The 23,826-nt window shown below is 33.8% G+C and overlaps 1 protein-coding gene across 1 annotated transcript in view; it reads right to left on the bottom strand.

The window, feature by feature from the left end:
* LOC145672658 (cell adhesion molecule Dscam1-like) overlaps nt 1-23,826 on the bottom strand; it is a 439,482-nt gene that overhangs the window by 238,438 nt on the left and 177,218 nt on the right. The window contains exon 3 of the mRNA XM_081741822.1: nt 8,379-8,547. Coding sequence (XP_081597948.1) covers nt 8,379-8,547 — 169 coding nt within the window. The remainder of the gene's footprint in view (nt 1-8,378; nt 8,548-23,826) is intronic.

The raw sequence follows: 23,826 nt of genomic DNA on the forward strand, positions 1-23,826 counted from the left end.
ACGACGTATTTTCACTGTACTCCCGTTTCCTCCCATATTCTCATTTCACCAATTCTTCCATCGTCATTCACTTGTCTTAATCATTCGTCTCTCTTAACCTGAAGGGCATAATCGTGGGTAGTTAAACTAAAATATTTCATTTTGTTCGTTTTCCACGTACCCTAAATTTCTTTAAACAATTCGTTTCACCAGTACCTGATGATTGTGAAACATGGATATTTAAATATAGTGCACACTAGTTCCTGTCTAATTGCTCGAACCGCTAGCGTTACGTCCCATAATTTTAGAGCTGGGGCTTTTAAAATTTGATGCTCTCCATTTTCGGCGGCTAATAACTTTGAAAGGATGCATTTCTCGACCTATGCTTATTAGAAAATTTTTTCTTTCGTTTTATGTAAGAAATTTCCTTTCGGAGTTTGGGCATCTAATTTTGGAACATACTATATATATATATATATATATATATATATATATATATATATATATATATATATATATATATATATATATATATATATATATATTATCTACAACTATATATCTAGATATACTGTAGTTTAAAACTAGTTCCTACAATACTATCCAGTATTTAAGTAAATCTAGAAAGATCCCAGTACTTAAATTAGTTGCAATTGGTAGGTGTGCAAATCTTGCAAACTACCTAACACAACATAAGAATTTCCCACTAAAGTACCTTAAATAGAAGGTGGTTATCTTGATTACATAGCCATGTGTAGTGATGATTTTGTGAGATGGATATTTTATGATTGATATGCAGGAGTTTATTTTTGGATTTTGATATTTGCATAGATTCCAAGTAACGAATCACTATTTGCTAGACTACTTGTCAAAACTATAAACAAGAGCTGAAGTAAGACCTTTTTTGACCAAATATTTACTATTTTATCTGTGGTGTGGAAAATCCGATTCGATTCCCAGTTAGAGTTCATGTTGTTCATGCTTCGAGATAAGCTAAATATTGAACCCTCATATAGCCTTGGTGGTGGAAAATAACTCTGTTCTAAAATTCCAAGAAACAAGAGCAAAAGTGTGATAAGAATATATGGCATAAACAAAGAAGGGAAAAAGCTAAGGTAAAATTTGTCATCCATATATGTAGAAATACCAGAAGGGCGGTCTTCCATATCATAGTCACGTGAACCCGAATTTCCTGTTTTATCCTTTTTCTTTCTGTTTTCGTTTCGATTTTCCACCTTTTCTTCGCTACATAACAAATACATATTGGCTACAGGCCAAAGTTTCAATTTATGGTTATTCTTTGGGAACCGTTCTACAATGCTAAAGCCGAACTTGCTGAGTTTCCTTTCTCTCATATAGATATGAATCTATCAGCACTTTTTTAGGTTTTGTTTCATTCTGCACTAACCTACTAAACAAATTAAATTGGCAAAGCAATTTTGTAAGTTGTATTTTCAGTAGCAACGGCAATTATTATTATTAAATTTATTATTTAATTATTTACCTGGACTCAAAATACTAAGGGTTATCAAAATAAAGAAACCATTCATAATTTGCAACACATAAAGCACTCAAGCTAAGGGCTACGTAGCGTCAAGTCATAAGTTTTTTTTATTTTAAGCTAATAGTCTGTATTCGGCGCCGTATCAAATCTCCCCGGGACTCCAGTCAGGCCCGTAGTAAGGGGGGGGGCTAGGGCGGGCTCAGCCCCCCTAAATTTTTTGCCGCCCCCTAACTAAAATCATAGTTCGAATTAACGGGCAATGCCGGGGAAATTCCCCTTCGGTAAAAATTTATGTCCGGCTCGTATCACAGAAGTAATATAACATCCCTGTCTGTGATAAATTTTCGCCTTCTACATTTACAGCAACAATAAATAAACATCACCATCTCATTCGAAAGTTTAATTCGAACACTGACTGAAATGTTGGAAGAAATTGTATTTCTAAATGTACTTTTAGAGTGCTAAATTAAAATTTTACTTTTATTATCCTCATTTAAAGTATTGGCCTATTTATGCGCTACGCTTCTTTGAATTGCTAATATTTCTTTGAGCATGAGACTGTTTTAATGCTTCATGTGCAAACGACCCTCGCTACAGGAGAAAAATAACTTATGGTTATTCTATCGGCAAACATGCATTTGTGTTCAGAAACAACATACTTTTACCTTAATCTTACCTTTAAGAGTTTCCTTTTTCCTGTCCTTTTTTTGGAATTTGCAACTGAAAACATCCTTTTGCTGTGAGTCATTGGCTTTCGGTCAATATGCGAGAGATTGAAAAGACAGCATCCCTCAACAGGGGGTCGCAACTGTTTCGCTCTAAATCACACAGGCGATTTTGACTACGTTTTATGTCACGTGATAACGGAGTAAGAAAAGTATCCTTTTCTGAATTGTATTTACTCTTGTTCTGTTGAGTTGAACGTGGTTGTAATTGAAAATTGATCGATGCTGGTTTCTGAAGATGCACCGAAGTTGAATTGAAGAATGAGAATTGTAGTGTAGCAGCAACTTGATTATTTGTTAAATAACTTGGAATAAGTAAGCAATATTGTTAATATATCTTTAAACTAAAGATAAGTTCGATTCACTTAATCTTTATCGGGGATGAATTATTAGATACTTATATTAAAATAATTTAATAATTGTTGCCAATCTTTGGTGCCAGAATCAAATATTCATGCAGATCATCAGACGTAAGCCTAATCATCCAAAGTTACTATTTTGTAAGAGAATACCTTGCAATCTTCTGGTATGTAAACAAAAAATGCAGCGGACTAAACGGAAGTAGTAGTTGCACTTATACGAAAAACAGAATTTTCAATTAAAAATTGAACCTTATTGGATGATAATATGTATAATTCTTTATAAATTTGAAATTTGACCTTTGACTTAAAACAGGGTGCGTTGGGGAGTTTAGCGTCTCTCTTCAGCAAGGAGGCTATATAGACACGGGACTTATAGCTTAAAGTAACATCCAAATCACTATCGGTTTGACTCCGAGGACTCGCAGTATGGTTTGAACCCGAAACCAGACGCGCCGAAGGCGAGCGCTGTACCCACGAGGCTACGAGGTAGCCCACAAAAGTAACAATTTGTTAATGTAGTTTCATTTTGAAGAAGAGATATCTTCAATAGAAATAAGTAAATAGCTGTTTAAATCATTAGTTCTTAACTTAAACTTTTTTAGTACCTACGAAAGCAACTGATCTCGAATTCTTATTTGTGCAATGTAAAGAAGAATTTCATGTATACTTTGATATGAACTGTACTATACAAAGAAAATTTAATGAACTGTTACTTCTCTTATCAATTTCGTTTCGAGAAAGAAGGTAACTGCGCTAGAACAGGGAGCTTTTTGGGAGTTATTTCTTATTTGAATGCTCGAGTACCAAAACATAACATATTATTTTTACTTAAACATGACTTTAGTAGCAATCCTCCTAAATTATTGTTGATAGTATGTTCCAAAGAGTCTAGAGCAGTGGTTCTCAAACTGGAGTCCGCGGACCCCGGGGGTCCACGTGACCTACCTATTGGATCCGCGACGTCTAAAAATTGAAATGTGTTCTGATAAAATGGAACTCACGGATTTTATGCCAAAAGTATTTTTTCAGTTACTAAAAAGAAAGCAATTTGAAATTATACCTACGTTTGTAAATTTGAATATTTTCTTTACTAAATTTCTGCCCTGAAGGCGATCAACCGTTATATAGGACTACTTCAGGTGAGAGGAATTCCTTCTTTGTTAGGGCATTTTTTCAAAAGGAGTTGTACATTAACTGCACCGTGCCGATCTTGTTTTGTTGAGTTACAACAATGACATCACCAGAAATCTCAATCTGGACACAATTGTTCTAAGATTGGCAGCATCCAAAACAAGGAGACTTATACTGAGATTGTGTTGTTAGTGATTGTTCAAATGTTCAACTTGTTTCTACTATAGTGTGCCAATATGAGGAGTGTATATATGCGTGTTGTGTTTGTGTTTCTTAATCTTATGAAATTTATCAATTTGTAGATAGCAAAAACCCATAAACATATCATTATTTCTTTCGAACATCACCATAAAACACTATTCAAAAAAGGTTTAGAAGTACAAGTGTAAAATAAAGCGCGTGATATTTGAAGAAATATAAAGTTTCATATTTAAGGAGATGTAAATAATAATACAGGTAAGATGTTAATTTCATTTTTCCAATATGCATATATTTGTTTAGGCCACTGTATTTCAAAATATTGATTTAAGATTTTGAGACCCTTCTCTGTAGAATCTCTTTGAAGGTAGTATTAAATGTCATTACTCTCTACATGTCATTTCTTCAAGTTTCACAAATATTTTTTTAGTCGATCAAAAATTGGAAAACGTATTTCCTATACTAATTCTTTGGAAATTTTAATGATTGGTTCGTTCGGCCAACTATTTTTTAAAAAATATTTTTTTTTATTTAATAGATGAGAAAACGGAAAGAAAATTGTTGCCATAACAAATAAATAAAAAGGAAACACATAGTATTCTATCTTTCAGGTACAGTTGTACTAACGCTATAGGGGAAAATTTTATAATTCCTTCACGCTGTAGTTTTAGTTTTAAGAGCATAAGAAATTACTCATCATCACACACGGAGACAGACATTATATATATATATATATATATATATATATATATATATATATATATATATATATATATATATATATATATATATATATATATATATAATGTCTGTCTCTGTGTGTGTGCCCACCCTAATTTACATTTAGCACCCCCTAAATTTGGAGGCTGGCTACGGGCCTGACTCCAGTGCAGAAGGGTGTTTATAGGGCCTCAATCAGTGATTTATTTTGGAGATGTAACAATCGAAGTCTGAAGCATGTTAAACATACTCTTATCATCCTTTGAATTGAATTATATACAGGGTATCCCAAAAGTCGTGATAAAAACTTAAACTACAGATTCCTGGCACCAAAACAAGAAAAAAAGTTTATATAATCTATAGTCCGGAAGTGGTCAGGGGCGGATCTAGACAGATTCGAACGTGAGAGTAACAGAATTTCAAATCTGCCAGCGGAATAGTGATACGAGCTAGGATGGGGGTTCATAAATATCTAAAGATCATCTTGACTTGACATGTTAAACACATGTTACATGACTGCACCAGAGATTTTCCATGTGTCATTAAGGGATTCACCGAATGTCTGTACGGCAGGGGTATTGAAACGGAAACCATACAGAAAAGAGTTGTTATCCATGGCACTATTGCACGAACATGTACAATGGAAGTCAAAGCAAAGATCACTTAGCATGGTTGTATAATATCAGGGGCAATGAAAAGTGGTATTCCAGATAGAAACTTGCAGATAGAAGGTAGAAATATGGACAAATATAATTAGTCGTATAATGTAAGGAAGTAACGACGTAGTTTATTTGTAACATCAACACAGAGTAGCACTACAAATAGTAGGTCATACGTGCTAACAATACACGTACCTACAGAAGACGTTCAAAGTGCTGTCCTCCCATGTCGATGCAATCGTGAGTTTTGAATGCATTCCATCATTCCCAGTGTGTTCCGTAACTGTTCACACACGTCTTCAATGCGGTTTGTAATTCGGCAAGTTCTTTTCCCTAAGTGTGAAGTTTCTTTCCGCTCACATTTAAAGCTGTCTAGCTCCTCCCCTGTGCACTTCCGGACTACAGAACATATAGATTTTTTTTTCTCGTTTTGGTGCCAGGAATCAGTGGTTTTATTTTTTACCATTACCATTATTTTTAACCATTACACCATATATATATATATATATATATATATATATATATATATATATATATATATATATATATATATATATATATATATACTGTATTTCCTGAAATTCTCGTTCTTTGTGCAGGGAGGACAACGCTTATGCAGCATATCATAATTGAATGTAAAGAAATTAGTGCAAGAAATAAATAATTATCCTGTCAATATTAGTGAAATATTGAAATAATGAAGAGCAACGCATTCAGCGATGTGCTTGTCAATATTATTGAAAAAATGACGAATAGCAACATCTTTGACGTTACCCTTGTTAGTTCTCGGATCAGCTGCGGTGTTCATTCCTGGGTGCACTTGAACTCAAATGTCATTAGTACTATCACCAATCAGATTAATGATCCCGGAAACTATATATTCAACAATAATATTGGTCACTTTGCATATGTCACTCCGTCACTTCTCTATGACGATGGGAACTAAATTTGAAATTGAATGACGTCGGAGTGTCACTATTCATTTCAGCGATTCTGAAAACTATGATTTGACTCTAAAATTCTGCGTTCCGGATATTTATAATCTTTTGTGTATACATTTTGATCTCTTTACTTCCCAATCCCGAGTACAAATTCAAAGAAACACCTTTGTAGGTGATTAGAAATAGTGAAAATCCATCTATTACAAAATTTGGGACTCTACGCTACTTGTTTTCACGTTAAAAGCTGATGACGGACACACATTATTTTATTATTATTAAATGACAGGAAGAAGAATATTCATTCAGCCATTCTTTTACCCGGGTGTTTATAATCTGCTGTTATGTAAGCCGCAATACCAAAACAAAATGCTAGTTACAAGGAGTGTTCTTAGAAAATTGCCAAGAACATTTTCAAACCCTCTTGAAAATCCCCAGAGCCGGAAATGGGAAAAAAGACCTTTTAGTTCTTACGTGATTAGATCTGATCAATTTCTATCCGTCTACCAAATTTGATGGCTTTAGACTATACTTTTCCATGCGAAAAGCTAATAACAGACAATCGACAGACACACTGTATATGGTAACCCGGTTGGCTCTGGAGGGTCTTCTCTCTTCAGGGTTCTTTGCTGTAACAAAGGCTGCCCCTTTTCTTCTGATACCATGAATGGGTTACATCATTAGAACAAAACAAGTCAGCTTGCTAGATCTTTCAAATTCAATAAAGATATATTACATATAAAGCTCTGATAATTATCATAATGATGGGCGTTATCTATGATCGGTTTTGTCGTCCCTTCAGTAACTATTTAACTATTCTGCATTCAAGCATTCAAGCAGATAGCCCCTTAGCTGGCTATCTGCTAAATATTGGCCATTAATATTATCGATATAGCGCAAGAAGGTTTAATAGTTTTAATATTTAAATGATTTTTACACTACTAAATAACTGTTGATTTTTTATTAAGGAGAGATCAAAACATGTTTATTACTAGTATGAAATTTTATAGTATACAGAAAATAACTAACAGGGTAATTTCAGTATTCCGTAGCAAGTATGAGCTTCAAACAACGGGGTTACCGGGCGAGATACTGAGACATGTAAAAATAATCCAAAATGACCGATTTTAGTGTCCAATACATAGTTTTCGCGGTCGCTGATATGAATGGAGATATTCCTACAGGCGTGGACTTGCAAATACAGCCCCATGCGAAGAATGGTTATTTTCAGCTAGTATTTAAATAAAAAAAATAAAAAATAAAAATAAGAATAGTACAGAAATTTCTCCTAATTGTCTCTTTTAGAAATTGTAATTCTTAAAATACTGGAAGACATATTCTCTTATTCTTAATTCAGAATGTATATTCTGAATTTCATACACCACAAACATAATCGAGTTTTCAGATCGTACATTTTCTAAATAAATAACAATAAGTTTGAATAAATTGCATCTTTCCTCCATTTAAGAACGAAATTATCTAAGACATCGAAACACATGTTCCCTTTTTTAAATCAGATGTTTATAACAAGTGAAAGTTTCTATACAACAGAATCAGTCTACTAATTCATACTCTAAAATATAATCCGGTAACGCGTGTTACCTTATAATTTATATAAAAAATATGACCGAGTTCGCAAGCACTTCTTGGATGTCAACTTTGGTCAGCACTGTATCTACATGAATCGTTTAAGAAATAAGGACTTTCAAACCTGCCAGGATATTATGTTGACAGTAAATGAATTTACATTTTAATAAAGTTTCAATAAATGCGGATGTTTCAAAGCAACTTACAGCTTCATGAGATAAATCAGTATCATAACTTCATTACACAAGAGATCAGTTTATTTTGTATTTTTATTGAATGATTTTGTGGTTGATTTTATTTGATCCCAAGGGCGTCATTTGGGGGAGGGAGGGGCAATTGCTTCCCCTGAGCTTGAATAGTGCATATACTATATTTTAATAAATTATATACTAATAAGAAAGCGAAACTCTTCTCTCAGTGGAGAAATTTGCTCCCTCCTACCCATTTTGAAATTGACACTACTATGTGTGTGTGTATGTGTTTTCGTGAATAAAAGAAAATTAGTTCAACATAAGCTATCCCTTATGATTTATGACAGAAAAAATATACTAAAGGAAGGTAAAGTAAAAGGTTACCTGCCGCCAGGACGCAATGCTGTCCGTCCGAGAGGTACGTCATCTAGCATCCAACCCGTAACAATAACGTTGTTGCTTACAAATGCTGGAACTCCGCACCGCAACACAGCTATGTTCCCTCGCATCACAAAGACATTGTAAACTTTTACCTCATAGTAGTGTGGAACTTCTGCAACAGAACATAAAAGAGCTCATTAAATCACCAAGTAATGTAATATAAATAAAAAATTAACAATATATATCACTATTGAGAAATCATTCGACAGATCGAACAAAGGGTTAATTTTACAAGTTTATAGAATGCAGGAAACAATTAAAGACAAATAATAATGATAATAATCTTTGGCATTCTTCATATATTTACATTTCTAAGTTAAACTTGGGAATGATGCTGTCGTAGAAAACTTGGGTATGACTCCGTCTCCACCAGTACTACAACAACAACCAATAATAATAATTTGTTGAATTTTCATTTAAATACTTTCACTTATTATTTCAGATCACGTAGAAAAGAATTCGCCTGATATGGAAGGCTCATGATAGGGGTACTTTTGCATCCTTCAAAGTGATCAGGAAAATGTACATTACCATCATAGCGTAGAAAATCATACTAAATTTATTCGATCACTAAAGTAAAATCTTATCATATTATGATAAATATCGACAAAAATACTTCTGACCAATTAACATGAACATCCTTGCAAGATCATGGTATCAGTTGCTCAGATACTCATATACAAGATGTTTCATAACAACACAGACAACGGTGGTGATTCCTGTAGAAATGCTTCCTTTCGGCGCTATGACAAGTCGAAAATTTGTCGGAAAAATGCAAATAATAATCATAACTCGAGATCAAAATGTCGGATCGAAGTCGGGTTAGAGAGACTATTTTATCATTTTTAGACGTAGATTTCATTAAAGGAGCAATTCGACTTAGAAATGCATTTTTTTTTTTTTTTACAAAATTATTTCCATTTGTAAAGTAGAAAATTCTAAAACAAATTGATCGCGATGTGTTCAGTCGTTAGCGAGTAAGAGAGGAAAAAAGATAATGTGATGACGTCATCCGTGGTCAAGCTGCGAGACCAGGCTTCCGTACACAGCATTTCGTTTGTGCGTGGTGCGGTGGCGCGTTTTAAAATGCGATTTATTTTGCAGAACGATTGCAAAGACTAAGAAATCATCTGCATGCAGAAAAAAATAATATCTGATGGTGGGCTACACCAAAGTTTTATATTATAAAACGTGTTTTTCATACAAAGGGTCAGTTCAGCGTTTTAGAAAAGGAACTAAAATTTCGAAACCAATACCATTTAAATAGATTATGGACGAGATTGCTACAACACCTAAGTGTCTTTTCTTTAATCATGGTTCCGATTCCCAAATATAAGTATATTCATTTTCATTTTTTGTTGCAATTTTTAATGATGACCCTATAATTTTGTGCTTCAAGGTATGTACAGAAACGAGGTATATGTAGTAAAAATGAAAGTTTGCCACAATACGAAAAATACTTTACCAGTTGTAATATTTTCCATAAGTAAACTCAAACAAATTATTTGCTGAGCAAAACAATATATTCACATTTGAAAAAACTACATTGCCGGCCAAATTTGTTTTATTCGCATTGCTCTCCGTGGAACAACTCTCGACACCCGTCCCATTATCATTGTTAATTCATACAAAAAAAAAAAAACGATGAATCAATGTTCTCAAGAACACTGTCATCGTCAGTGATTGCTTCTGCAAGACGGCATATTTCACTCCGCAATTTGCCTTGTATAGCAGTTCTAGTTATATTTATTTCTGTAACAGTACACTCAGAATTATGAGTTACAACGTCGGTCGCTTGTTCAATGGCTCGGTTTCTAAACCTTTCAATAATATACTTGGAGCAGCATTCTTTATCAGTTTGCGTGTAAAGAATTCTTCAGGCATTAACTTTTCTTTCAGAAAACATGTCTGCTCGAAGTCGGACTCTTCAAGATGTTTGGAAACAACACGAGTGTTTTCATTTGGCAGAAAATTTTTCCTGTTGATTTTCTTGAGCCATAATTTATATCGATCTGGTGATTTCTCACGACTTAGAAACGTGAAGAAAGATACAGTACTTTACGTTCCTCAGCTTTAATCGCACAAGAATTACAACCGAAAACACAGTACGTGTTAGGCATTTTGCCTCACTTCACGGACATAGCATGCGCTGTACTAACACTTGATTTGTACTTCGCTCGCAGGAGTGTTTCTTTAAGAAAAAATGTTCCCGGGGGCATATTTAGTATACGAAGAGGCACATATTATTTTCACATGGTACTATTATATTTATTATTATATTATAGACGTAATATTTTGGTCTTCTCCAGGGAGCTTTCTCAGACCTCCATTCTCTTTGGCTCTGTTCCGTAACCGTCTGGAGAACTTGAGGAGTCTGTCAATGAGCATAGTTCTTCACAAAAAGTAAACTTCGATTTTTTTGACTGTGAATAAGATGTTAACAATAATTATTTCCTTTTTAAAATCCTCTCCTTATTGAATCCTATTTTTCTTTTTTTAATGCTTAGTAAAACTGTGTCATCCGAAAGTATTTATTCTTTCACACTATAGCATCTACCATCATTTTGTACATATACATTGTGAACAACTTGTGTGTTAAGGTTCACATGTAAAAAGGAAAATTCGCTGCATTGTACTCAGGCGAACTTATTAGCAACAGCATAGTCGTAAGAAAGGATATTACGTTTAGTCGTGCATGCACCCTTTCCAAAGTAAATATTTTCACAACTTTGTTACAGTTTGAGGTTACTATATCAATAATCAAAAGGAAGAAAAATATTTCCTATCTATCAAGAAAATTACAATTTCCAACTTAGTCTTGAAATTCGGGCCCTTCCTTTGTCTTCGAGTTAGGGCTATCTTTACATTTTTCCGCCAAATTTTCAGCTAGTTGTAGTGAAGCATTCTACACTCAGATTGATCTATACTTTCTGTCTTATCTTGGTGTTAGGAATCACCTCCCAAATGTTGCTAGTGTTGTTTTGAAACACCCTCTATAACCACTTTATACACAAATAGAAACTTTAGTGTTAAACATATTTACTTTTCTACTCAAACATATGCACTGAGAGAGAGGAAGAGTGAGAAAGTATTGCAGTTCGCTACTATCATAGAAATGCATTGAAAACAAAGAATTGCATAGCAAACTGCGATCGGTGTTTTATGCGCCATTATTTAATAAAATACAATAATAGAACTACGAAAGTGAGATATTTGTCGGACAGAAAATGACAATAAAACGGGGGACTCCTAGTGATGGATAAATTCCCGGGAAGATATTTTTTGGTAATATTCCCTGGGAAGATTCCCGTGAAGATTCCCCAAAATGGGAATTTTCCGGGAATGTATGTACAATCACAAAGAAAATTGCATTCTATTACTATATTATGATTTCAGAGTTAAATTCGTTTTTATATCACAGGATATTATTACTGTTGTTCCCAGGGGAGTCTTTAGAATGTATATTCTGAACGATGTTTTGTTATTTTATTAATATTTTATTATATTTAGAGAGTACGCAAAATGGATATTTATTTACAATATGTTCTATGAAAGTAAATATGTTCCAAAACTGGTATAGTAAGTCCACATATTTTTAAACCACTAAACAGTTTAAATTTACATGTTAGTGGATTTTCTAAACTTCTACTACTGATATTATAAACATATTAAATTTTTAAATGTTATAAACAAATTAGGTTGGGTAACTGCCAAAACACACATGTCCCACCATTTTGTCAACATTTTCGCATAGATATGTATGTTCACAATATTAGCAAGATACTTTCCTGTCTATAATTTTGCATGTAACATTGCCACACACGACTTTTCTCCCTGCCCATTTCTCGAAATTCCATGCATTAATCATATGTAAAAGAAGTTCGAGTACCTCTTCAGAAATTCCAGTCAGAGAGAGGAGACAGACTGACATGTATTACTAACGGTGGTTCAGGGTTTATTAATAGTACTTCATTTATATTTCTACATAATTCTACATTACTTTACAAAATGATTTCTTTCCATCATTTGTAAATTAGTACTTTGCTACTTTTGGTTATCTACGGTTGTTTTATGGTTTTCTACGTTAAATTACGTTACCTACATTAAATTTAGACAGCATTGCCGAGCGAGCGTTAGCGAGTGAAGGCGAGTTAGAACCCCGCAGGGCACGTTGTTTTCTATCTTCCTTACTAACAATTCACTTTCTTTTCTCACATAAATCACTTCGACTTACCTTTACGGTTTGTACAAATCCCCTACTGCCCTATAGAAATGAGTTCGTACTTTCTTGATTACTTGAACACTACTATCAACTCATTTCTTCCGTAAATCATCCTGCTTTTGGCCCCTCAATACTAAACAATTACTCTACTTTTTAGGGGAAATGGAAATGGAACTTAAAAAATCGTATTTTTAGTTATATAAAGTACTGTCAAAGAATTTAAGTTTTTTAACCTCGAAATTCTTTAAAATCTAGAAGTAAGTCATAATATATTAAAATACGGTAATCTGTCATATAGTTCTTATAATTTGGAAGATAAAGTAAAGAAGTGGAAATAAATTCCTTCCCGGGAATTTATAGGCCAAAGAAAAAACCCGGGAATATTCCCATTTTTAAAATTTCTTCCCACTGAGAATATTCCCACTGCCCATCACTAGGGACTCCCTAGCCTGAACGAATTAGCAATAAATTTAGAGGTGCCTTGACCCGGGAATAATGACCCAGGATTACCTTGAAGCATCCCTTCTGTATTTTGGCATGTACACGTTGATCCACTTCCCTTCGTTTTCTGAAGGGGTGCATTGCACCATCTCCTATATTTTGGAAATTGTTAAAACTGAAATTTTGATAGGATTGTATAGAACCATAGTATCTGTCCCTGAACGTTTATGTGTTCAATCTTGTTTCCTTTTATGAGAAAGAAGTTGTCAAAAATTTGAATTTTGATGATATTTGGTTTTGGTCTACTTTTTCCTTTATGGTGGAGGTTTATCACGTTATACGATCTCCTATGGATAAGTATATTGCTCTATTTTCTATCATAGAATATAGATATCACGGTTTACCCCCTCTCAAATTTTAGTAGGACTAAGGGTAACCTGGCTATTTGAGTATAGTAATAGATTTTTTCGAAAATAAGTTCAACAGGTGCTTTAACTCATGATGTCAACATATTAACCAGTTGTTATTATATAATATATCAGAAAACGAAAGTCCTACTACAGTATAAAAAACATACTCAGAAAAGAAACAGAGTCAAAATGACAGAAAATGATTTGTAAATATAAGCATTATATGAGTCTGATGTAACGATTTGAGTTATGACTGTACTGTACTTTTATTTTAATTTATTTTAAAAAGTAGAATATATCTAGAACTCATACTAGTTGCAACATGAAAAGTACACGAGAATAGAGAACGATATCTTATCTAAGTTAGAAGTTTCTGTACAATAAAATGTTAAAAGCTAAAACAGCACCGCGAAAGATATGAACCAAGAAAGGTTAAAAGTTGTTGAAGAAATATGCACTCCACAAACATTTGCCACAGAAAATATTGTCTTACGAAGCTCATATACATCTCATGATATCATTATTTACGTGTTTTGCAGCCAGCGAATCCAATCATATTTTATGTCAGATTCATCATAGATATCGCTAGGTTCACGGTTCACATGTAACATTTTCCCCAGATTCATTTACATCTTGCTATTCATCGTCGTCGTTGCTATTATTGGTTGTCACAGGTCACTTAGAGATCTTTTTCTTATGAAGTTTCCTTATCTTCGGGATAGTCTTACTGCTTTTCCCAACATAATGTGAAATATATTTCAAAAAATCTCCTTCGCAATTCTATTGTCGCTCGTGTCAATGTAAATTACCCGTTAGTAGTGAGAAAATGTTGCATGCCCTATTGGTGGCTAAATTTTTCATTCATTTTACAACTGCTCTGTCCAATCTTTGTAATTCATGGACACTGCAGCGGTAAACACAAAATTTCAATCTCATGCTACTCTCAAAATTCGATTGACTCAAATAGCCGCATTATTAGGTTCTGAAAATAAGGAAGTGTCAGTTACAAACGTATCGGAAAAAGGCGATGAAATGGCGTTCGAAGTACACAAAATTTGTGCTTTACACACATCAAAATATCTTAGTAAAGTTATACACTCACTCATGTTTAGCAACTTATTTGCTGCATACACAACAATTATATCAGCCAAGATAGTAGCTGTTGCAAACCACTGTTAAAACACGGCGGCACTGGCGCCTGTTAATGTAACTTGAGCACTGGCGCCTAGTCTTACAGACCCATTTGTTAAATTTTATGTCTTTACCTAATAATTCTTGTTTAAATTTTTTGTTGATAACTTTATTTTGTATCACGCATATGAAAAAGGTATATTGCGAATTTCAATACAAATGTTACATCTTAGTGTAGCTTTAAAAACATTGAAAAGTTACGACAAATATGGTAGAATTAAAATCATTATTTAGTAGAAAGTTCAAAATTTTCAATATGTTATCACAAGGTAATAAATCATGTTCAGAAGTGCCCATTGAGAAATTTGAACCCGAATCAGAATCAACGGCCAGCTACTAGTAACAGGCTACTGAAACAGATGGCACGAGACTGAGAGACTTGGCGCCAGGGCTGCCGGGTTAGGAAAATATGCACATTCCCGGCAACTGTTGAGTGAATACAGAATAATAAAAACACCAACCTTCTACACGAATAACAAACTCAGAATGAACGAAATTTATGTCGCTACTGTGCACATTAAATAGGTAGTGAATGCTTTTCTTATTTTAACTGAAATATTCTCGGTCTCTCCTATAGTGAACGCCCTCTTAAGTTTTAGTATTATCTAAAAGTAAATATTGGAAATTGTTCTGTAGTTCTAAGGCATTTACCTCTGAAAATTTAAGTAGATCATGTTGCTTCTTCCATGTGTAAAAAAGGCCAAGAATGTATAAATAATCACTATGTTTTCAATGCGGAGTTTTGTTTGTGCTAATTTATCCTGTAAAATGTAATTTCATTACATTATATTAGGATGTAATTCGCTGCATTAATTCATTCTCTTTATTAGGATGTAGATACCATGCCGCACCCCCCTTAAATTTGACAGGTGTATTGACCTAACCTCTAAATTATGAAACTGCCAAAGAATAAAATATGGTAAATAATGTATAGAATTAGGGTATATAACTCTGCAAATTTGGGCGGTCCGTCTTGCCACCTTTAATGGATAAAAAGTTGCCAAAAATAATATTTCGGAAGGAATACGTTATTATAGCTGATGTAGACTGAATATTAGGTTTCTAAAAGGTAGGACTAAACTACATTTGGGTAATCTCTAAAATTGCCAAAAATGATATTCAATCAGAGCTTGGATGAATGGCTATCCTAAGCTATTTAAAAATATTCGTGTTTTCTATCAATGCTCACTAGATAGTTGACTGACCTATTCAACGGCAACAAGAATTATAATCAGATTTCATTGAAAAGTAATATAGCATCATGCCTAGTGCAGCATCTCGTTTCACTACGTGTTTTCATTCTCTTGCACTTTGAATTTGGTTTCAATTTATTGATTTTTTGCTCTATGATAGAGGTACATTTTGCACTGAACCTAGAAGGTATTAGAAAATTATCACTGATCTTCTTTGGGGCAGAAGTACATTTTTTCGATTAACTATGTTTCTGGTGTTTATTCCCTCTTTGCTGCTTTAACTTGAAAATATTGGTTTACTAAAAATTCTGGAATGATTGAAACCCCCATCAATCTCCTTCTGTTTATATTAATGGAAACTGCCAAACATTTAATAGCTTAGAACTGCTTAATGTTCTTAAGTACAATTGTTTCTTTTTTTTCCTGTGGTGACAACTAGTATACCTAGTTGTACTGGGTACTGTATTCAATATATAGCTAATATAATTATATGATAGTCTATATTATATTATAGATATATAGTGTTTCTATTAGTTGCTTTTGAATTAGATAAAATAGTAGTTATGAAAGTGGTAGATTGAAATAGAACCTTTTTGCCCTTTTGAAATGAAAATTGCAACTAAGAATCCTAACCCTCAATACAATACTGCGAGTAGTCGTAATAATAATTATAATAGTAATGATATATGATGTCTCCGCAAAAACCATATTCATGTTCTAAGGCAATTGAGTTATCAGTAGGGCCCGTGAGTTGAGGAAAATTCCTTTTTTTTTACGAGTGCCCGAAGACGAGGCTTAACATATGTTTATTTTGAGTCATTGTAGCCCAGAAAATGGTGGATTTTATTTTGCCTTTTTTGGCGTTTTTTTCTTTATTAGTCTTTTTTAAAAGCTTTTTATAGGTCTTAAAGTCTTTTCTTACACTTCATCTTTCGACAATAAATTTGCTGGCCATTAACTCGAATCACCACCACTTCTTAAATATTTTTTCTTTAGTAAACAAAGGTTCAAAAGATAAGACATTCTTCAACGACTGGACTGATAAGACCAGATCTGCAACAATCACAAGTAAGATAAGGAGGCCTAACAATGTCTTCCAGCAGGCAGGTGAGGGTCACGAAGTTTCCATATTTTAGTTTGAACTTCAGTTTGTGGAAGAAGAAGGACAGACCGTTAAATGTCTCAAATTAAACCCAAGAAACTTCCTCTTTGCGTCAGTTTGTGTCTAAATTTGGAGCAGAAGTTTTTTCAATGGATGGAAATATTCTTTTCTGCAAATATTACGAAGTGAAAGTGAGTGCAGAAAAACCTATGCCATGTCCAATAACACGTTGGACGTGAAATCAGCTTCCCGGCCCGAGGAAAAAAGGGAAAGCAGCTTCTGTTAGGACAAAGTACTAATGGACATAATAAGTTCTCTCCGTTTTACAATCTTTGCAGTGCCTTAGTTGGAGCAAATATCCCGTTGGCAAAGATTAACAATGAAACTTTCAAAAATGTTTGTGGAGCACTATACAAATCAGAAGATTCCTGACCAGTCGATCCTCCGAAAGGAGTATGTGCACCGCTGAACAGTTTCTTTCAACTGCATATTGTATACTACCAGAACCTTGTATGTCTTGAGCATTATATTCATTAAATACATATGTAATTGTAATTACATTGGGTCTTATTTTTACGTCTTTTTTCCAGTTTTTAGGTCCTTTTTCAGATATTTTTCGGTCTTTTTATAGGTCCTTTTAGGCCTTCAACTTCCGAACCCTAGTTATTGGAAATATAACACACACACACACTCATATATATATATATATATATATATATATATATATATATATACAGTATATATATATATATATATATATATATATATATATATATATATATATATATGTATATATATATATATATATATTAGGGTGTATCGAAAAAAAATATTTTTCGAAATCCGATTACGGCTAGTGCGGATTTTTGGCCAAATGGCATCAATAAAACGTATAAAAAATCTCAACTCGATCAGACAACTCCTTCTGCTGCCGAGTAGAGCCCAAACATTAGAAAAATCAACAAAAGATTCACTTTTCAACTGATTTTCCAATAAATATTTTTTAAATATTTCCTATATTTTTCGGTCTTTTAAATTATTGAAATAGCATTGGAAAGGAGAAATAAATACATAAAACAAATTTATTACGGTTATTTCTGTACACCACAAGCATAAAAACCTAGTTAATTATTTGTAACTGATTTTCTGGCGTATCGTACAATTACATTTTAATATAAAATTATTGAAGTCTCTTGAATAACGAAGAAAACACTTTAGTGCTAAATTCTAAGAGCAGTAATAGTATAAATAATTTGCTCCCAATGCCGTATGCATCTGCTTATCACACTAGATCACCTGCCACCCACCTCTCCCCGAACGCCTCTTCTCTTGTACTTTCCCAGCTGAAAGGATATGTCTTATCAGTCGCCAGTAGTCAACCAGCTGTGTCGAACGTGATTGTTGCTGCTTGAATTATTTATTAGTGCTGTAGGAAATTTTAACTAAATAATTTGTTTTCGAGTGAAGTGCAGTATGTAGAAGTGAGAACAGTGTTTCAGTTGTGTTAAGTACTTTTTATTAGGAAGAGAGTGACAGATACGCTGATGTTATGGCATCGAAAGGTTTGTTACGGTCTGACGTTAGGAATAGCATTATTGGGACACCCAAGGAATTGGGTAGAACACAGCTACCAACCGTTGAAATGTATTGAGATAATACCGATGGGAGCGAGAAGAAAAAATGAGAATTTCGGGATCCCGGAAAGAGCCTTCAACAAAGGATTTATCTTCTATCGTCGCCAGGAAGATTGTAGAAAATTGAGGTTACACCTCAATCAACAGCGAAGCAATTTTCAGTGTCAGAAGGATTGTTGCAATGATATTGAAGTACCATAATATTGTTTGTGACTTGCAAAACTCAGCAAAGTCCGGTTTCCAAACTTCTGCGAAACGAATTGCTGATTTTCAACAGTCTGACAAATATATTTCATTTGATATAGCCTTTTGTAGGTTTTCCGATTCTCTTGCCTGCAACTGCGAAAAAGGAAGAAAAGTGCCAGTGATAGAGGCGCCTTTTCTAATAGATCAAAGAACCACAAGATTGAGGCGTAACCTCAATTTTCTACAATCTTTCTGGCGACGATAGAAGATAAATCCTTTGTTGAAATCTCTTTCCGGGATCCCGAAATTCTCATTTTTTCTTCACGCTCCCATCGGTATTGTCTCAATACATTTCAACAGTTGGTAGCTGTGTTCTACCCAATTCCTTGGGTGTCCCAATAATGCTATTCCTAACGTCAGACCGTAACAAACCTTTCGATGCCATAACATCAGCGTATCTGTCACTCTCTTCCTAATAAAAAGTACTTAACACAACTGAAACACTGTTCTCACTTCTACATACTGCACTTCACACGAAAACAAATTATTTAGTTAAAATTTCCTACAGCACTAATAAATAACTCAAGCAGCAACAATTACGTTCGACACAGCTGGTTGACTACTGGCGACTGATAAGACATATCCTTTCAGCCGGGAAAGTACAAGAGAAGAGGCGTTCGGGGAGAGGTGGGTGGCAGGTGATCTAGTGTGATAAGCAGATGCATACGGCATTGGGAGCATATTATTTATACTATTACTGCTCTTAGAATTTAGCACTAAAGTGTTTTCTTCGTTATTCAAGAGACTTCAATAATTTTATATTAAAATGTAATTGCACGATACGCCAGAAAATCAGTTACAAATAATTAACTAGGTTTTTATGCTTGTGGTGTACAGAAATAACCGTAATAAATTTGTTTTATGTATTTATTTCTCCTTTCCAATGCTATTTCAATAATTTAAAAGACCGAAAAATATAGGAAATATTTAAAAAATATTTATTGGAAAATCAGTTGAAAAGTGAATCTTTTGTTGATTTTTCTAATGTTTGGGCTCTACTCGGCAGCAGAAGGAGTTGTCTGATCGAGTTGAGATTTTTTATACGTTTTATTGATGCCATTTGGCCAAAAATCCGCACTAGCCGTAACCGGATTTCGAAAAAAAGTTTTTTTCGATACACCCTAATATATATATGCAGAGAGGTACTGTCACTTATTTCAACGAAATCTACCTTGCCGGTATATAGACATGCCAATATATAAAGAATATAACACACAAAATTACATAATATGAAATATGCATGATTGTTCGCTACTTTAACATCGCTCATAGACGAATATGAAATAACGATTTGATACAATTTGCGTTTATTATATGACGATAATCTCTGCAGTATCGATTAAGAAACTTACCTGAAAAGTATTAGACAATTCGCATATTTAATAGCATTAAAGCACTACATCTATTCAATTTTTATCTCACTTTACTTTCATCATATATTGTTTTGCATTTCTTTCACTAGACTCACACGGGAGGGCCCCACAAGTTGTCGCTAAAATCTGATTGTCACATCTGATAGAGCATCATGAGAAATGAACACGAGCAAAATTTAAGGTGCTATGGACCAGAAGGATATGAGCTAGGGGGCTTTAAAATTTGAATATCCAAAAAATTATATCATGGAATTATGTATGTTTAAAGTAAATATCTAGTAAACCGTTAAAGCAATCAAAACAAAAGTTGCTCAATATAATGAGAACAAAATGCCCTATCGAAAACCGTAAACAGTGTCGCCATATGTGATGCAGTGTTGCCAAGTCAGCATAAAATATTTTGTTTCAAGTAGTACCATATACAAATGTGCACAGATTTAAAATACACTAAACATAACAAGGAAGTTTAATGGTACAGTGTTGCACATTGTTGGAACTATGTGTGCTGAAAATGTACATTGGATAAGTCTGATATGTGGCCACAGATGGTAATAAAGGAATCTGGGTCTCATGCTATGAATTTAGTTCAAATGCATAACACAGATAGTATAACATAGCAAAATGTCAGCAGTGTCACAAAATATTGATGCATTCGAAAAACGAAATTGAGTGTGGCAATTTTTACGTCCTGTGTCAGCTTCGAAGCTATATAAGAAATTGAAACCCACGACGCCTAATATGTCGGTTGTCTAGCCTTTTAGACCACACCTTTATCCGGTCCGACTAAAAACGAAATGAGATAGTCATAAAATAATTATATTTCCAATGTGAATATGGCAATATTATTGTGTACAAACATAATCATATGTTATGTAGGAAAGGAAGTAAAAGAATATGTCACTTAACACGAAAGATACAAACCAAGAAAGTACTCTTCCAAATATTGTTAAGATAACCTGGAGAACCAATTTACAGAATGAGAAAACACGTGGTTCTTTCCTTGCGTGTATCATTTTGTTTTCGCGAGTTGTCTGCTTATTCATCGGGGCTGCAGAAGTATATTGCAAAATACTCACTTTTTCTAATGCATTCTCTTATTACCCTTTGTTCCCACATATCAGACTTCTCCATCGTACATTTTCAGCACATGTAGCTCCAACAGTGAGCAACACTATAGCACTACACATCACTGTTTAGTTTAGTGGTAATATTGCATTTTAAATATGTGCACACTTGTATATGGTGCTATTTATAATAAAATATTTTATGCTGAGTTGGCAACACTGTTTCACTTATGGCAACACTGTTCACGGTTTTCGATTGAGCATTTTGTTCTCATTATATTGTGCAACTTTTGTTTTGATTGCTTTAACGGTTTTCAAGATATTTACTTTAAACGTACATAATTCCATGTAATAATTTTTTGGATACTGAAATTTTTAATCTCCGTAGCTCCTATCCTTCTGGTCCATAACACCTTAAATTTTGCTCATGTTCATTTCTCATGATGCTCTATCAGATGTGCTATGTGGCAATCAGATTTTAGCGACAACTTGTCAGTAATTGAAATCACGGATACGAAAACAGAAAACACGATCATTCCCCACAAGGATATTCCAATGGAAATATCACCAGAACAAGTACTTTCAATTATTTCTAACTTCCAGTACTTTGTTACACTTTCCAAAAATCAGCCACTAAAATCAGTTACTTTTGCTATTCTAATTGGTAAAAGTTAATTTTTAATTCCTGAATACAGAAAGGCGCATGATATCTGCATGATGTTTGAGTATACTTGTGCGTTCACTTGATATTCTCACATTTTTCCATAACAATGAAGAAAGGAAGAAGGAACCATGGCCATCAGATGTAGTCCTTCCTTCTCAGCGAGTATGAAGAAGAGTAACACAACACGAAGATTCGCTATTGGACAGTTGTTAGATTATATTTACAATAATAAGAATAATATTCAAAATATACTACTTCAGCGGAAAAGGCGCGCTTTGATTGACCACCTTATCTGCTTTCCGCTGCTAACTTCAAAGCTTTTTGTACCGATAGCAACAATTATAATTTATCTTTTTTCTTCGTTCCAAAATAAAGCAAAAAACGATTATCAATAGTCTGTATGGGTGAAGTGCTCGTTCCATCTTCCACAAAAGAACGTTCAATTTTGCCCTAGGTTGACTTTTATAAAAGAGAAATAATATAGGACGGATTATAATGCATGCATAACGTTACATCCCATAATTATATGCACATGGACGGGAGAAAGCTTAATTGATCTTGTCTGACTAACCCAACCTTCGTGATTAACTAAAAGCTGTTTACATTATCACTAAAAGTTTCACCGTCACCTGTTGAAATCTGTCATCTTTCAGAATGAAGCTCTGACTTACTTCACATTTTCTGCTAACAGATCGACTTGTAGATCTGGCTTTTGTGTCTAAGTCATATCTTTCTTTAATGTGACCTATGTAAACCATTTTAACTTTTACCCCTCCATATATTGGGAACTTCAATTAGAAAAATCTAAAAATTGGTATCTTTACTTATCATAATCTTACATTATTTCACACTTTTGCAGTAAATTACTTATGAACCAGTATTACCTAACAGAAAATATATCTATTAGTCTGCTTAATATTATTTCATAAAAATGTTTCCGATGAAAACCTACAATATCTTTTTTAAAATTCCATTCGTATCTGGTCGTAAATTCTTTTAAAATGAAATCAAGGAACAATTTTATATCGGAAATATTAAGAATTAAAGTTAGAATGAAAATTTCATGAGAACTTTATAAGTTGCCTGGTAGGACAGATGAAATGCTAAGAAAAATTCGCCGAGATAGTCGATTGCAAAATTCAAAATTAGGAATTATGTAGGTGCCTTAGAAATATGATATGCTCATCGTTCATTGGAGAACGTTATTCAAAATCATTCGACAAGCGATCTTGGATGCTTCCATCTTCAGTTTTGTACATTTGAGCTTTTATAAACTACTGAGTTACTACTTAAATATTGAAATAATTAATTAGTGTTTAGGATCAGTCAAAGGTAACTTTTTATATACCGTAGTTCACCTTCCGTTTACTTTATGATATCGTGTAATACTGTAAAAAAAAATACTAACTATTCGGTTACTGCTTATTACCTTCTACGGTCATGAAAAATAATCTGTCACGTAATAATTAGTTGAGTTGAATTTAGTTTAGCGTCCCTTTCAGCAGCAAGGCTATATGAGACGTGGACCTACTGATTAACGTGGAATCCGAACCACATGAGCTCCCGCCGGGAATCGAACCCGGGTCTCCCGCGCCAAAGTCGCGTACGCTAACCGCTTAGCCACGAGGAAGCTCACGTAATAATTAGTATGGTGACCGTTGTATACAGCATAGAAGTGAAAGACAGGCAATTTTTCTATTTTAAATAGATAAGTATACCTGCGAAGTCCTTTTTGTAATTGTCTTTGTAAATCAATTCCATTTATGTATGTTGTATTATAAAAGTATGTTTTTATAAATAGAAATACGTACCGATTATTATAAAAGAAATCTGCAAATGTTTACGTTGAAA

Source organism: Thermobia domestica, chromosome 16 (genome assembly GCF_964235325.1).
Source record: "Thermobia domestica chromosome 16, izTheDome1.hap1.1, whole genome shotgun sequence".
NCBI lineage: Eukaryota > Metazoa > Arthropoda > Insecta > Zygentoma > Lepismatidae > Thermobia > Thermobia domestica.